We start from the raw sequence: 17727 nt of genomic DNA, 5'->3' as shown, positions 1-17727 counted from the left end.
CACAAACATAGCCGCGGAAGAGAGGCAGGCAATCGGGCCAAACGACCCCCTCGACCGCCCGCTGCCTGGACCTGTTAATTGCCACTTTGGCCAGGCCCAGGAGCAGTCCTACGAGGAGGTCCTCCGACCTGCCCGCTCCCCTCCGCACCGGGTGACCGAAGATCAGGAGCGTGGGACTGAAGTGCAGCCAAAAATCGAGAAGCAGCCCCTTCAGATAATGGAACAGGGGCTGCAACCTCTCACACTCTATGTAAACATGGAACACGGACTCCTCTAGACCGCAAAAAAGCGGCCTGGGAGTCCATAAACCTACTTAAAAACTTACTGCACAGGACTGCTCCATGCAACACCCTCCAGGCCAAGTCCCCAATAGCAAAAGGGAGGACTCCCATGTAGAGAGCCCTCCATTGGGGACCTCTGCTGAACGGCAAGATGGCACGCCAAGGTGTGTCCGGACAGCAGGCGAAGATGGCAAAGTGGAGAGTGTGCAGGAGCAGCCCATACAGGAAACCCCTCCGCGCAGAGCTAAAGGGCACGGAGGGCATTTCGCCGAGACGGCTCAAGTTGTGAGGCGCCGGTTCCCGAGAGGGGTTTCGGGGCCGCATGCCGTGAGGAATTCTGTCCAAATGGGGGTCAGTTCGGACGAGATCGCCCCACGTGCTTGAGCCTTCTCGATACACCTAGTGGAGTCAGGACCCGGCGCCACTTTCAGCGACTCGATAGCTTTGGCCGCGCGCCGGACATTGGCCAAGGACAGGTGTTGCACCAGCTCTTCTGGCGCCATCCAACCCACTCCTCCGCCATTGAGCAGGTCCGATTCTAGTCACCCTACCACGCACAGCCCTACCTTCCGCCTGCCACCCGATCCAGCGGTCGTGGAGGTGCGGATTCCTGAGCAGCGGCTCCCAAAGGAGAGCCGCCACTCCTGACGGGGGAGAACTGCGCCTGGAGGCAACTCTGTTCCAGACCCATAGCAGTTCCTGGTAAAAGACAGGTAGCTCCCCCAACTCTGGTTGGGCATATTCCTGGAGATTTCATCATATGATCTCCCATCGGCCCCTGCCCTGCCCCGCCCAGTGAAACTGCCTTTTTTCCCCATCCCCAATATTTTTATAACTAATTGAAGTAAGATATTAAAAATTGGATTTAATAAGGTAAAACAAACCAGGATTCATCTGTAACACCAATATACAAAAATGGAGGGAATAGGTTAATTCGTGCTCTGAGTTGAACAATAGAAGTCTGTAAAAGTTGTATAAACCCAGATAAGGTTTAAACAGGACTACGGGTTAACTGCTGAGAGATTAAAACTGTCAAAACAACCCCTTAGAAAGAGGGAGAGATATATGGGTTCGGCCACGCGAGTCGACACCTTTGCACTTAAGGGTTTGTTAAGTGTGAAGCTCAACAGGGTTCTATTCTTTTAACTAACTAAAGTGTTTTTGCTCTGTAGAAATAATTCAAGAGAGACAGAAAGTCTGCGGATTGCCCGCTTTGGAAAGATCTACTATCTTAGAGAAATACTTAAAAAGACCAAGCCATCTGACAACAGCAAATGGGCGATCATAAAGTAATAAAGTTGAGGCCCGGGTCATGAGAAAGTAACAAGACCAACTGATAACGAAATGTGAGATTTGTAAGCGACTGGAAGAATGGAATGTCACCGTTTTATAATTACAATTTAACTATAATTCTGTATATGTTAATAAGCTTATCCCCGCCTTTAGGGCAGGGCCTTAATTTTTGTATAACTGTGTGAACCTCAAGAGATTCGGTGGAGTCGGAGCCTTGTGTTGGGACGCAAGAGCCACAGCTCCCCAGGCCTGAATAAACCGTTTTTACTTCAATTATTGGGTCTGTCTTTCTTATAACAAGCCAGTGTTGTCGACTTTGTATATCACTTAGTCCACACTTTGGGGGCTTACATCACTAATAAACAAAAGTGTTCAAAGAAAAATCACAGTGTTTTAATGCCTATATGATTTTGTTCCTGGGTTGCTTGCAGCTATATCCATCTTTAAATCCTGGAGACTCCAGGACAATCTTGGAGGGTTGGCAAACCTATCCCAGTGTTCTGATGACTCCCTCATAATGATTATGAGCATTCACAAACCTCTTTCCCCAGTCTCGTTCAGCACTATCATTTTAAATTCCACTCCATCTTAAGAATCACTGAATTTTAAAGTGCAGCAGGAGACCTGGCTGAGCTATCCATTTAGTCCCATCACAATACTGTTTGCATAATAACAACAGAAAATGCTGGAAACACTCAGCAGGTCAAGCAGGCAGGCAGCATCCGTGGAGAGAGGATCGGAGAGAAGATCAGAACTTCTTCAAGGTGGGCATTCCGGGAAGAGAAGCGGCAGTGAACCAAACACTAATACAACAGCAAAATACTGCAGATGCTGGAAATCTGAAATAACAACAGACAATGAAATAACAACAGACAATGCGAGAAACACTCAGCAGATCAGGCAGGGAAAGAGCATGCCTCTTCGGGAAAAAAATAGCCACTGAAAAGCTGTAATGGATTTTGCTTCCATTGCTGTTCCCGACAGGTACTGCGTGTTTTCCTCACAAGCCGCTGCTTGTTTTAAGGCAGGTAGTGAGTGAGCCCTGAACCCACTCCGTTTCCTGGACTGATCGCTCCCTGCCGCATCCCAGATCCCCCAGGCTCTTCCCGATGATGTCATTTGACTGAGGACGGACGGGTCCAGGTGCTGATTGGTGCTTGCCTGAATCACGAGACTGGAAAGAGCTGAAGGGAAAACAGGAGCCGGAGCTGAGAAGGTGGGGGAGAAATAACAAAATGGTAAGGACTGGCCTTGCAGTGTGTAATATCTCCGACGACCGTCAGAGCTGCCGTCTCGCTGGTGGCGGGGATACCGGGGGGGCTCCGGGGAAACCGTCCTTTGAGCTGTCGCCATATGCCCAAGGAATGGGGAGCGGTCGCCGGCACCGCCTAAAATTCCACAATTAGTATTATTTTTTGTTTTGTTTGCTCGTTTTCGGATTAGGCCGTGCTAGACGACGAAACCAGCCAATAAATCACCTGTAACTTGATTAAAATACAAATATTAGTCAACGGCGCTTTTAATTATTTTCTGTGCTTTCCGTTTTTTTAATGGATGTTTTTTCTTCTTCTCCCCATGCCGTTCATTTCAGAGCTGCCCAGTGAGTTTGTGCTGTGTCGACGAACAGCTGATGGAAAAGCTGAAAAAATTTCGCTTTCGCAAAGAAACCACGAATGCTGCTTTGATAAGTGAGTGAAACATCTCAACACGGTCAACTCATTGGTTCAGTGACACTCCCCGTCCGTTTAAAACGCCCACAGAAATAGGGAGGATAACATAATGGCCTGGATTTTGCGGTCGAGTACGCCGCCATACCGCCTTTGAAATCCACCGCAACTTTGAGATTTCTGCACGAAATCTGGAAACTTGCGGCCCGTCAACAGGTCATCCGCGCGGGCTACGAAAAAGCAATCGCTGGCGCAGAGCCGACTGGTCAGCAATTACACATGGAAATGTTACAGTTGATGTTACGTAAGGGGATACCTCCGGCATTAATTAAACATTTTCATATTGTAAATTGTATATGTACACTGTATCAAATGAGTTTCTGCAAATATTGGCCTGGATTACAGTTTTAATGATGTCTAAAATAATTATCTCAATTACATTTTTAGTGAGATTGGTGGAATGAAGGTAATTACGAATAAAATTCCAATTCTGTAAATTGTAATTAGATCAGATTTTGGGATTCAAGTAAAGTCAAATGCAGATGGCAAATGTTTAAAATTTGAAAAAATTGTAATTTTATAGAAAACTATTGAGGTTTTGTTTTCGAATAAAGCAAAATGTCTGATTAGCATCAACATTTTCTCTGCCTTTAATTCCACTTGCAATGTACATTTGGAGTTACGTGCCAGCATGATAGTTTTAATGAAAAATTAGCTTTTAATAATGCTTGTGAAATTTTCTCTAATCTTCTGTGATTAAACTGTTGCTAAAAGCAGTTTAAAAATGTTGATATTAGCCATTTTTCAGGCTCTGCAAGATTCTAATTTAAATCTGCACCAAAAGATAAGTATAATATTCTCCTCATAAAATAATTGGGGGATAATTTGAACCGAACCTGCCCAGTAGGAAACTGACGCTATCAACTTGACTGCCCGATTGTACTTTCCCATGAAGTCAATGGAAAGTAAAGTTGGGTGGCGTGTAAAAAGGGCGGCCTATCCGATCGCCTCAAGCGGTGTAAAAATTTACCCGCATATAATTTACACAATTCAGCCTATTGTGCCTGTGCAGATGCTAATTCTTCAATTGGAGCTAATTTGTCCTAATCCTGTTACCCTGTCCATTCCTTTTCAAATGTTTACCATGTTCTCTTAAAAATCATAGGATCTGCGTCAATAGCCACATGTGGTGCTTCATACAATGTACTAATAACCTGTGTGGTGGGAAATAAATCTTCTAACTTCCCCTTTTATTTTTCTGGTGATTATCCTAAGTATATGCCACTTGTTACTGATGTTTCTATTGGTTGGCAAAAATCTTTGACCAGCTTCTCAACCATTTCATAGTTTTGGAAATAGCTTAGATTCACCACCCTTAAGCTTTCTGTCTCTGTGAAATAAGCCTTTTCTACAGCTCTTAATATCCTTCCAATAAAGAGGTCACCAGAGGTGTATGCAGTATGGCTTTGGCCTAATCAACATCTTGTACAAATTCAACTTCACCTCTACTTTTGTATTCAATATTCCTTTTATATAAAACCAGAATTCTACGTCTTTTTTATAGCTTTTTCTGTCTGCAGTTTTACCCACCTTTTTAAGACCCATGTATCTGCCCATGTAGATCTCTCTGTTGCTCTACTCTTAAGAATCTTGTTGTTTAGGATGTACTTACTTTCACTATTTTTCCCAAAATGTATTAATTCACATTTCTTTGCATTGAATTACACCCTACCTTGAGGGGCAAACAAATAAAAAAATAAAAATAAAAAAAGGCACTTGTCTGCCTGCTCTTGTAACTTGTCTTCTGACCTGCAATCTCTTGCACTCTTTTTCAGTTTGACATGTCCCTAATTTGGTAGTGGCAAACTTTGGTATCATCCCTTTTGTGCCTATGTCCAAATCATTTTCAACAGATGGAAAACAGAGGTCCCAGTATAGATACACTGGGCACACCACTACCAGGTCCTGCCAATTTGAAAAACATTAATTTACTCCTACTCTCTGCATTCTATCTGTAGCTATTTCTCTGTCCATAAAGCTACATTCCCTTCACCACATGCCTCAATCTTCACAACAATGAATAATCAAGTACAACCTGTCCTTTACAAATCCATGCTGACTGTCTTTGATGTGTGTGTGTGCGTAAAAGTCATTTTCCATTTTGTCCCTTTCCGAAACAATGGTTATACCGTTTGGTACTCAATCCTTTGGCAAGCTACCCGCTTCTTAAGATTCTCAGAAATTGTAGCAAATGCCTTTGCTGTGTCCTCGCCAACATCCGAGTATTCTGCAAAGCATACCATTTGGGCCAGGGAATTTTTCTCCTTTCAGTACTATGAACCCAAGCAAAAATTCTGAAGATGTACTTTTAACCAGTTTTAGCATAAAACTATGAAATGGTATATTACCAAAAAATACTAAATTACCTTTTAAGGTCGCTCATTAGTTTACTGTGGCTAGTGCAGTGTCCTACATATGAAAGGCTATAATCCAGTCCATTCCCATAGCAATTAAAATTGGGGAAGTGAAACAATGGGTTGTAAGGCACCTGTATACAAAAATATAAAGGATCTTGAGTAATGAATTCAGTGGTCGTCTGTTGTTCAGAGGCAGCCCCAGGGTTGTTCTTTAAATGAAGAGGGGGTTCTGTGGAAATGCAAACTAGGTAGTGGATGTGCTGTCTAAAAGGATCTCTCTCAGTAATATTGGTGGGCTGTGCTCGAGGATTTCTTGAGTGAAGGCTTAGATATTCTGAATTGTGTGTGTGTGTTTTCCATTGGACATGCTTCAGGAGGGGTGAACTCAGGAGGGGTATAATTAATAAATGTAAATTGTTGAGCAATATCAACATAACTTCTATTTTGCTCTTCAGTTACCAAGTTATGTTCCTGTCATATCTTGTTTTTTAATTATACTTTGAGGGGCCACATTTTCTATTTCTGTGCTGCAGCAGACCTTCGTTAAGGGAATAAAGCTAATAAATCAACATAAATGGAACTGCATAAAAAGTGATTTTAAACTTGAGGCAAATGAAATTTGTAATACTCAAATAAGAACCCAAAGACTGATTATTTTAAGCTTGGAAAAATTCACTGGCATATTTATTCTGTACACTAAAGTAGGAGATGTATTTTGGCCACTGCTGTGAATTAAACAAACACTGATCTTTGTATCCAAAGGAACACTTTTCTATGATTCCATCACCTATGAGAGACTGCAAACTAATTTGGAGTATCCTTGATGGAAGAATAATAAAAAATAAACTGGTAGCTTATAGTATAGTATTTTGTTTTATAATTTCCAATATCTTTTTAGCTTGCCTCAGTTTTAACAGGTGCATGAATCTGTACTTTCAGAGAAAACACTTAATTTTTTTACTTTTTGTCACAGTGAAGATTGATCAGGAGCAACATATGGTGATTCTGGAAGAAGAGCATGAGGTTAGTCACATCTTTTTAACTTAAACATTTTTAGCCAGGTGGTGTTTTTTTTAATTCTTACAACATGTTTAATATTTTAACTTTGGGAAAAACTGACTCTAATGTTATTGGCTCCACAGCAAGTGTGGTTCTATGATTATTTTCATTAAGCAGGATTGCAGTTCTCTTATAGCTTCTGTGAGTTAGTCAGATTCATATGAAGATGAGTGCTCTGACCAAGGCTCCATCTGAGCCTGGACAGCTCTATCTTAAGATAGGAGAAGACAAGGGCTCTGTTTATAGATGAGAGGAAGGAAAATTGTAAAATGTGTGTACACAAGCTGTCAAAATTGTCTGCATATTACAGTAGACTAACCTATTGCTGGTGAAGTGTATATAATTGTGGTACTGTTAATTTAGGATATTTCCCCAGAAGAACTCAAGAATGAACTACCTGAACAGCAGCCCAGATATCCTTTTCTTGCTTTTAAGTTTTGAGAAATCTTATTTATCCGTATGATTTTTCCAGATCACTTGTCACAAAATAACATAAAATCATTTAAAATATAGATTTTCAATTATGAAATTTATGTAATGGAAAAAAGTAGGTGTTAAATTTGAAGCAGACTTTCTGTGTAGGGAGGGAAATGTTTGGTAATCATTTGCTACCATATGCCAATCTAAGTTGATTATAATTATTGGGTGGTCCAGTATTATTTTAGTAGGCCTGTTTAGTATGCAATAGTGGCACAAAATATTTTAACTAAATGCACATCAAACTATAGGAATGACTTCCAATGGCCAACCTTTGTGAATCACGGCATGCATCACAATTGGAATAAGGTATTTTTCATTTGACCAGAATTGTATATCTAAATGGATGTGTGGGTTTTTTAAAATAACCTTCCTACTTCTTCCTTAAATCAGTGGCTCATGCTGGGTTTGTTTTTTTGGGGGGGTCACTAGGAGCCCACCAGCATCTAGCCAGTGTGTTTATTCTTCATGAATGACCAAGGACGGTAAGAGTCAGTAGGCTATTCTACCAAGGAGTTTGGAAGTGACTACAGCTCACTCTGATAACTTGCTTGCCTGATGACCACGTGTTCTCTTTCCGGCAAAAGTCACTAAATATCAGCTAGGAATGACCAGCTGGCATTGACGTTCATGGTTTGTTTTCCCTCTCCACTCTCAAATGTATTGTCTGAGATCAGTCAATTCAACATTGACCAGGGGTTGAATTTGGGGTCCACACCAACAAGTAATCGAGAGCTTACTTATAGCATTTTATGCTAATGAGCCTTTTAAGTGTCCAATTAAATGTAGACCTTGTAGCTCAGGAAGCTTATATAAACATAGTTGTTTAACCAAAGAATGCAAAAGGTCACAGTAATTAAAAAGAGAGTCTGTGTAATTAAAGGAATTGTTGCATCACTTTTTTAAAAATTATAATTATACAGAGATGTACAAAATGCGAGGTTTCCCAGTTCCATCTATCTTCTGTGTTGCGTTAGCTAGACTCAGCTGGGCACTGCAATTGATTTCCAGTGTCTCCAGGCCAGAGGGCTCACTTCTAATTACTATCCTTGGGCCTCTGCTGGACCTTTGTGGGTGAAACATCAGGAAAGATTTATTTTGTAATTCTCTTGCCAGCAGAAATCACTAAATATGAGATGGGCTAGAAATAAAATTGACAGCTAGATCCACTTTGGAAAAAATAAATAGAACAGCATACTTGGCTGAAATTGCAACTTTTCAATGGTTGCTTTCTTGCGGGTTCTTTGACTTGTATTTCATTGAATTAGTATGCTTAAGTTGCTTATTTGAACCAATGAGAAATGTGTGAAACTTGTTTTTACTCCTTCTTTCGATAGTGTTATCCACACATATTTAATGTGTAATGCACTATACGCAAGACTGGCTTCCCACATTCCACCCTACGTAAACTTGAGGTCATCCAAAACTCGGCTGCCTGTGTCCTAACTGGCACCAAGTCCTGTTCGCCCATCTCCCCTGTGCTTGCTGACCTACATTGGCTCCCGGTTAAGCAATGCCTCGTTTTCAAAATTCTTATCCTTGTTTTCAAATCTCTCTATGGTCTCGCCCCTTCCTATCTCTGTAATCTTCTTCAGCCCCACAACCCTCCGAGATATCTGCGCTCCTCTAATTCTGCCCTCTTGAGCATCCCTGATTATAATCACTCAACCATTGGCTGTACTCTGTTACCTAGGCCCTAAGCTCTGGAATTCCCTGCCTAAACCTCTCCGCCTCGCTACCCCTCTTTCCTCCTTTAAGACGCTCCTTAAACCTACCTCTTTGACCGAGCTTTAGGTCACCTGCCCTAATTTATCCTTATGTGGCTTGGTGTCAAATTTTTTCGTCTTAAAATACTACTGTGCAGCACCTTGGGACGTTTTACTACATTAAAGGCGCTATAGAAATACAAGTTATAATTCCAGGATAATTATGGATAAGGAAGGCCATTTGACCCATCTTAAAATAGAAAGGACAGGTTCATTATCTCAAATTTTATAATGGTTTTTCCCTCAAACTGAAGTGTGGGTAATCAATTTAAAACTGCTGTCATTTTCTTAACTAACCACATTTGTAGTATACAGCTACAAATATACACATACTGATGGAAGGATCTCCTATCCGCTATGCTTTATATTCTTTAGTCCTTGTGGTAAGTGGTCAATTTCTCAAGTTCTTTTTCAATTTGTCTTCATGTCAACACATCACTTGTGTATGATTTTTGTCTCAAAAGAATAATGTGTGTGGTTCCTGCATGTTCTCTCTTCATACTTTAGCTTACCAAAGACGCTTCCTTTTTAAAAATTTGTTACCTTTTTCTTGTTTTGTGAATTTTCAGCAGATTATGAATTATTAAGCGATATTTCAAAATATTGCTTCTGAAGAGTTCTGTTTCCTATAATAGTGCTTGATGTAAGCATGATATGGACTGAGATAGGATCAGAATGTACCTTGATCTAATCACACCTTGTAAAGGGTCATAAATCTCCAATTTAAAACCAAAACTGCTTTTTTTTATTCCTTGTTTCTATGTCAGTTTATTGCTAAAGATATTCAGAATTATTCAAAGCAGTTTAGTTATTACATGCTGAAATGCTTTTATATTGAAAATCGATAATGAAGTTAGTATTCTATGTTGGTGGAGGATGAAAAGACTGCCTGGATGAATGCAGCTGTAACAACACTCAAGAAGCTCGACACCATCCAGGACAAAGCGGCCAGTTTGATTGGCACCCCATCCACCACCTTAAACATTCACTCTCTCCACCACCGGCATACCGTGGCTGCAGTGTGTACCATCTACAAGATGTACTGCAGCACCTCCCAAACCCGTGACCTCTTCCACCTAGAAGGACAAGGGCAGCAGGCGCATGGGAACACCACCACCTCCAAGTTTCCCTCCAAGTCACACACCATCCTGACTTAGAAGTATATTGTCGATCCTTCATCGTCGCTGGGTCAAAATCCTGGAACTCCCTCCCTAACAGCACTGTGGGAGTACCTTCACTACACGGACTGCAGTGGTTCAAGAAGGTGGCTCACCATCACCTTCTCGAGGGCAACTAGGGATGGGTAATAAATGCTGGCCTTGCCAGCAACGCCCACATCCCATAAGTGAATTTAAAAAAAACTGCAGACTAATGTGTACATAAGTAAAATCACGTACTCTTGGCATTAAAGTCATGGCAATACCATAGTGTAAGCAACTCTTGTGTTGCACTATCTATTGCTGCTCAAATTGCTTGCTTGAAATCGTGCCATATAATTCAACAAAAAATGAATGCACTGTTAGCATTACCAAATACATGAGAGTTTTTTTTTCTCCTTCATTGTATGGAAGATGTCTAGACTCGGATCGGGAATTCTGCAGCATGGGGAATCGGTCCTGTGTCCTAGCACACTGTGGGATAGCCTGTTAACATTGTAATGCATTGTGCCAGTTACCAAACCCTTTCTAAATACTTAGAAATTAATGTATATCAGCAATTCTGATGGTTATTTCTTACAAATGGAATAATCCACTGCTTTTCCTCTTCCACAAACAGAATATATTTGTTTCTTTTTAATGAGGCTTGATTTCTCATTCCTGCTGTGACTGGTTGCCATAGTAAAACTCCTTCCATTTGAGTTGAAATGTTAGTGTAATTACTTAGTATTTTGTTGAATATAAAAACACAGTAGCTAATCATAAATACTTTTGACTGCTGCAGCAAGATACAGCTTTTACCAGTTACGATTGAACAATTAATTAATAACCTGAAGTTTTTCTAGTATTTACTATGTGTTCCAGAAGAAATATTGGTTTTTTTTGTTGGAAATTTTACCTCTTTAGGTTTATTCAGGTTAAATAAGGCAAGTCTGTACCACTGCAAAACATACATAATCTACTGAAAGAAAATTGATATACTGTTGTAGGGATCTCAGTAAAATGCCTCAGTATAGCAAGTGCAGAATATCTGGATGTCGTGGTATTCAGTGTGATAAGCTATGTACAATAGCTTATCCCACATTACACCACTGGGATTCAATTCTGAATCAGTAGTTTAATGGTTCTGCTTTTAGCTGTTGAAGTGTCAGTGCAGTAGCTGACACAGCCACATGTTAAAACCATTACAGACAATAAAATCTCTTCAGGTTTGAATTATGAAGTGCAATATCTGCTTGGTCTCCATACCCGACAATATTTTTCTTTTTCAAGCAAGTATCTAATTCCATTTCAGAACACTTCCTGGAATCTGTTTCAAATATATAGTTTCTGGCAAAAAAATAACCCCTTTTAATTCCTTTTTTGATCATCTTAAAACTGTGCCCTTATGTAACATCATGCTGACATAATGAAAACAGTATCGCTCCTTATAAACCTTCACAATCGTAAAGACATCGGTATCGAGAGAATTTCGTACGACATGTAGACAAGTTCCTTATCCTGGATGGAAGTAGGATTGGCTGTGAAGGAATGCACAGGATGGTGCAAAACTACAATCTCTTCTGAATTTAAAAATCAGTTTCTAGTTTGTAATGGCTTTCTGTGGCTTTTGATTTTAGGTTGCAAGCCTGAACAGCAAATGATGTATGCTGGTAGCAAAATTGGATTGGTGGATATGGCAGAGTTTACCAAGGTGAGAGTTTATAATTTAATTATCAGCATGTTTTTTTACAGAACTTGTGTATACAGCTCTCATTTTTACAAGCTGATAACTATAATCTGCCTGTTTTATAATGGTTTCCACGTTAAAGTGAATATTTTGGGGGGGGGGGCAATTGGGTGAAAGTTAAAACAATTCCTCTATGCTAGAGGAATGACTCTAACAATTTCAGTCTACTGGTGCCATACTGTGCTGTTGCAAGCAGAATGCAAACCTTCATTGGGGTATTATAAGAAAGGGGAGAATGACTGACTGCAAGCTGTTTACATCACCTTTTCCCCTGGGCTATATGTTGTAGAATTGCTACCTGCAGTTGTTCTGTGTGGTTTATCTCCCAATGCTTTGAAATCATTGCAGCATGGAATTTAGTGCTTTTCGGAAATGAAGAAAGACTTGCATTTATATAGCGGCTTTCACGACCACCGGACGTCTCGAAGCGCTTTACAGCCAATGAAGTACTTTTGAAGTGGAGTCACTGTTGTAATGTGGGAAACAACTGCATAGTTATAGTGACTAACTTTCTGACCGCAGGCCGCCTTCAATGTTGAAAGTCCATACAAGAAAACCACACATAGCAGATTAAAAGTTTAACCTGCCTGAGGCCAGAAAAACTGCAGCATGTAGAGTATGTGATGGCACCTGGTAGCTACCAAAGGCATTATCATCACTGTGTTTAGTTTACAGTGCTGTCAAGTGGAGTTGCTGTTAATATAAATGATATTAGTTATTCCTGCATGGGCATGTGGCATCAAATTGTATGCTTTTAAATGCTTTTTATTCCTTCACTATGAGCTTGGAAACTGTGTTGCGTAAGTTCCTCTTTCTGTATTGAATAAATAACTAACTTTTTAGGATTGTGTGGATGGTACTTCAAATGCAAATGACCAAGAATGGTTACAAAGGCTTTGTTTTTTCCCCTCTATGGAAACACATTCTTGCTGGCTGTGATTCTTTGGGTGCCAGCAATCCTCCAGTACCCGGCACCAGTAGATAATGTGTGGGCTTAAGACATGTGCAAGCAATCTCGGCTGAAATAACCTTTTCAGACCCCTTGTCCGTGCATGAGCATTTTCCAGGAAGGATCAATGAGTAACAATCAGAAGTGGGAATTTCTTGCTGTTTGCTTTCCACTTTGTAGCGCATTGACCCTGAGACAAATTGTGGCTGTCCAACTGCTTCTCTGCCTACAATCAATTAATTTGGTACAGACTGGGATTTTTTAACTGAGCATCTTCTGGTCGGTGTGGCACATTGGGTGGTGACTTTACCTACTAGGGCATTGGGGAAACTTTTAAGGTACCAAATTACACTCCGTTTATGTTGCGTGCACTTGAACGGACTTCCTAGAGTGATGCTAGGAGCTGATAATTCATTAATGGTTTTATGATTTTTGCCACCTCAGTATGTCAGATGTCAAAATTTAGCATGGTGTTCGACCTCGAGCTCTACGTCGTGCACTCCATGATCAAGCCTGCTTTCTTCCATCTCCTGCAACATTGCCTAACACCGCACCAATCTTTTTTCTCCCATTCCAGCACTTAAACCTTAGTCCATGTCTTCCATCACCTTGAGGCTTGATATCTCCATGGCCTTGCCCGACTTTGTCTGTAATTCCCTTCAGTTTTGTTTCCCCACACGCACCCTTCTCTCTCAAACCAGGCTAATACATGTTTCCAGCACCTTCACGTTTCATTGCCACTCATTATGTTGATGCTCTCTGCTGTGTAACTCCTGCCTAGTTCCTTGCAATCTTTAGAAGCCTCTTCAAAGCCTGTCTTTAACCATGCCTTTGCCACCCTCCTTCTCGACATCCACTGTTTTCTCCTCCGTATAAATAACTTTGAAATGTCTCCCTGCATATGAGGAACTCTATGGAAATGCAAACTGTTTTTTCTCTACAATCTGAGTCTTATTTGCAATTGTATACTGGCCACCAGGCAGATTTGAACATCAGTTTAAGATATCAAAATACTGTGAATGCTGGAAATCTGAAATGGAAATCTGAAATAGAAACAGAACATGTTGGAAATACTCAGCAGGTCAGGCAGCATCTGTGGAGAGGGAAACAGAGTTAACGTTTCAGGTCGATGACCTTTCATCAGCATTGGAAAAAGTTAGAGCTGCAACAGATTTTAAGCAGGTGCAGAGGCAGGGAGAGGGGGGAGGAGAGGAAAGAACAAAAGGGAAGGTCTGTGATGGGGTGGAAGACAGGAGAGATTAAATGACACAAGGTATGATAGTAGAAAGCAAAAGGAGATGGTAATGGGACAAGTAAAGAAACAAAAGATGAGTCAAGAGGAGGTGTAAATGGGAATGGCAGAAACATCAACAGCTACCATGTGGAAAAAATAGGGGCAGAGGTTATGGTTGAACTCTATGTTGAATCCAGAAGGCTGTAAAGTGCCTAATCAAATGATGAGGTGCTGTTTCTCGAGCTTTTGTTGAGCTTCATTGGAACAGTGTAAGAAGCCGAGGTCAGAGTGGAAGTGGAGCGGAGAATTAAAGTGACAAGCAACCAGAAGCTCAAGGTCACACTTACGGACTGAACGGAGGTGTTCCGTAAAGCGGACACCCAGTCTGCATTTCAGATCCCAAATCACTGTACTATCCTTTCTTCCTTTGGAAACAAAACTGCTTTTGTATTCCTATATCTTGTATAATGTTCAGTTTGATTTACAGTTGGATCTTTGAATAGTGAAACTCTCTATTTAATAAGTCCCTTGGCAACCTGAATACTCTGTTGACTCATTCTGCAATTTAATCTCCTGAGCAACGGGAAATCACTCTCATAGTCTTCATCTTCTACTCTTGCATACAATTCTCCATGGGTTAGAAGAGGAAGAGATGAGGGTACCATTGTCTGAGACAGACGAATGGAGCTTCAGCTTGAAGGATGAATTATGGCAGGGGAGTTGCAGCTGGTCATGGTGGCGTAGAGGCTACTGTGTCAAAATGGAAGCAGAACCACTGCAAAGTAGAAGGAAGGTACAGTACAGTTGCCTCAAGGCATGGGTGTGTGCTGAAAAAGCAAAGCTGAATGTAGTATTGTGGTTCACACAACAAAAAAGGGATATATCCACTAGTAGTGCTATCCTAGAGAAAGCATTGGTTTCAAATGGATGTCCAGAATTCACAGCCAATTCAGGATGGCTGGATAGATGGAAAAGCTGTCATCTGACTTCAGCGCGTGAGTTCTGTAAAGGAAAAACCTAAAGAAAATTAAGAAAATCTATTCCCAGAACAAGTTTAATGCTGTGTATTATGGGTAGCATATGGTAGAATAGATCCAACAAGCTGCTTGTTGTGTATGCAGATGTGGCTGCAAGCATAGCAAGGACCATCTCAGTCCTTATATGTAGCAGCACATATAAATTACTGTTAGTGGTCTTCAGGAAACATGTCAAGCCTCACGTTTTCAAGAGGCTTAACTTCAACTCTGTCCTAGTCAGCCCAGTCTAATTCTTTGATAATTGTCAAGTTGTTCAGAATGGACATGGAGTACCTTTCTCCATCACCCCCAGCCCCATGCTAGTGTTGATGCAATCTATGGAGCAGGAGGCAAATTGAGGATCTGAGCTACAATTGCAAGCTGTTGTTATCTGTCTTCACTGGTGGAAAAAGAAGCAAACTGATGGTAGAAACTGAAAACCATCAAAGTGAGGCATCAGCATGGGACAGAATGCCTATGGCCACTCTCTGCACTTGTTGAGCCAATATCCACAATGGCATCACTGCTGATGAATTAAAGGTTGCAAGCACTTCCTGGCACAAAGAGGTAAATGAATGCTGAAGAGCACGTTCACCTCGAAACAGCTATTGAAACTGCTGCTAGGATGTAATTGGAAGATGATATTGGTCCAAATTATAATCTAGGACACGATCTGCTTTTGTACAAAATTATCATAGCTGCTGTCCAGGTTTTTTCAATTGTTTAATAACTATCTTTAAACATGTGAAACTATATTTTAAATAAACAGCATTGTCCAGTATCTTGCACTCTTCTGAGCCTGATCAGTTAGCATCAACATGTGTTCCAGTGGAGGTCATTTGATAGTCATTAGGGCACTGATTGTTCTGCCTTCTCTTTCTCTCCTTCCCCTGCTCCCTACAAGCCTGGGGACACTATTCATTGTTGAAGCTTAAAGTACAGTACAATGAGCGCTCCCCTTCTTGAAGAATAAGATTAAAATCTATCTTGATTAGTTTTTCTGAATTGCAGAAATTAATTTAGTCCGCAGCTAAACAGACAAAAATGTTAGCTTTGCTCATTAACTGATAGTGTGCTATGCTATTGGGTTGTCTCTCAAAATAAGCATTTATCAAGAATTCAGACTACAGTAATTTGTTGCAGTTCAGAGATAAAGGAGTCACTTGAATTAGTGTTTTAAGTATATATTTTTTTCTTTCAGGTGTTTGAAATTAGAAATACAGAAGACTTTACTGAAGAGTGGCTCTGCAAAAAACTGGGATTTTTCCGTTAGAATGTGACTTGACTTGCATTTTGCTTTGTATGAACTAATAAAACAAGCTTGAATATTGAATATTTACTTCACATAAACTGGAAAATTAAATGATTTTTGTACTGTGTTCCAAGCTGTAATGGATTTACACACTGAAAATGTTGAATGCAGTTTTCCAAGAAAATTAACTCTTCAAGCACTTCACCCTTTTTGTTCTTTTGTTCTTTGGTATGAGCCAGAAAAATAAGAAAAGACCAGGGTCTGCTGGCACACTTGGATAGAGCAGTCTTTTGACCTCTGATTCAAGTACAATACAAGCAGAGGACATCAAAATTCATTCTTCCTACTTGGTTGAAGGTCATAAATTAATGTTTTTAGCTTTAATCCCCAGTTCATTATCTAAAATTGGCCATAGTTTGATACTTAACATTAAAATGTTTTGCTCTTGAGTAGGAAAACTAAATTAAATCGTGGATGATAATTCCGTATGAAGTGGGTCTTTTGCATTGGTCTTGTCTGATACTGCAAATAATCCAGACTTTTCTGCTATTGCTTATAAAACTGAAAATGCTGTGTCCTAGCCTTGTTTCCCTGGCATGACTTTGTACATATCCTATTATTTTTATCTTGGAAATTTGTCTTGATTCTTAATTGTTTTTTAAATAAGCAATTTTGCATGCAAATTCCATAATAGCTGGTTTTCAATGTCTGGCTCCTTTAACTAAGCTTCAGTCAACATTTGAGAAGCCCAGTTTATCTGTATACTAACAATGACTTAAAATGACCAATTGGTTGATCAAATCTTGTTTATAGTTGTCTTTATTTTAAAAGGGTATTGTTAAGGATTTTTGTTTGAAAGTAAAATGTCCCTTTACAACAAGGATCTAATTCTAGATAACATATTTGAAAATGTAAGTTTGTTCAAATGATCCTGGACTAAAATGCATGCTGTCAGGAACAAGATTAAACAAATTTTCTCTCCTTGACAGTTTGGTCTACTTTTTGCTTGCACCTATGCAGATTATTTATATCTCAAGCCTATAATCACCTGCTCTCTGTTAATCCATTTTTAAAATGGTTTTTATTGCATTTTCATCCTTTTTATAATTTGTGACATTCTGCTTAATACTTGTGTAAGGAGCAAACTACTTCATAAACCCAAATCATAGTTTCCCAAAGAAAGAAGCAAACTACTTCATAAACCCAAATCATAGTTTCCCAAAGAAAGATCATGATTTTTGAAAATCCATTTAGTCACATGAACTACAGGTGTATAGGCTAATTCCAGATTTGACTTGCTTCAAATTCTTCTCCTCCCTGTATCCAAGGGAGCAGATGGCCTACTACTGTACTACTTCCAGTAGCAGTGCAGGAAGCATGGGAGAGTGCTCTTGTGCTTCCTCTTTCCTTCTGCCCCCCTGCCTCTGCTT

The 17727-nt window shown here is 40.3% G+C and overlaps 1 protein-coding gene across 3 annotated transcripts; it reads left to right on the top strand.

The window, feature by feature from the left end:
- Positions 1–2590: 2590 nt before the first annotated feature.
- Positions 2591–17283, top strand: LOC147109349 (glia maturation factor beta-like). Of its 3 annotated transcripts, none has more exons than XM_086003212.1 (7): positions 2591–2812; positions 3166–3262; positions 6632–6681; positions 7081–7132; positions 9263–9343; positions 11737–11810; positions 16247–17283. In XM_086003212.1, exons 1-7 carry the CDS (start codon positions 2810–2812, stop codon positions 16316–16318), a joined length of 429 nt encoding a protein of 142 aa, XP_085859338.1. In that variant the 5' UTR covers positions 2591–2809; the 3' UTR covers positions 16319–17283. The 3 variants fall into 3 exon arrangements, with proteins under 3 accessions (XP_085859338.1, XP_085859339.1, XP_085859340.1); XM_086003213.1 differs by lacking the exon at positions 2591–2812 and adding an exon at positions 2881–3054; XM_086003214.1 differs by lacking the exon at positions 2591–2812 and adding an exon at positions 3689–3707 and having other exon boundaries at positions 3201–3262.
- The last annotated feature ends 444 nt before the right edge of the window (positions 17284–17727 follow it).

The sequence above is a fragment of the Somniosus microcephalus genome, chromosome 12 (genome assembly GCF_052327205.1).
Source record: "Somniosus microcephalus isolate GS21.2 chromosome 12, FLI_Smic_1.0, whole genome shotgun sequence".
Lineage (NCBI taxonomy): Eukaryota > Metazoa > Chordata > Chondrichthyes > Squaliformes > Somniosidae > Somniosus > Somniosus microcephalus.
Note: the sequence above shows the minus strand (reverse complement) of the source record. Positions and strands in the feature narration are given on the sequence as shown.

What these genes read in the sequence shown, in the direction of transcription:
- LOC147109349 (XM_086003212.1), top strand. An exon ending in CACGAATGCTGCTTTGATAA is followed by an intron (nt 3,263 to 6,631) that starts GTGAGTGAAACA and finishes TTTTTGTCACAG; the next exon opens with TGAAGATTGATCAGGAGCAA. An exon ending in TTCTGGAAGAAGAGCATGAG is followed by an intron (nt 6,682 to 7,080) that starts GTTAGTCACATC and finishes CTGTTAATTTAG; the next exon opens with GATATTTCCCCAGAAGAACT.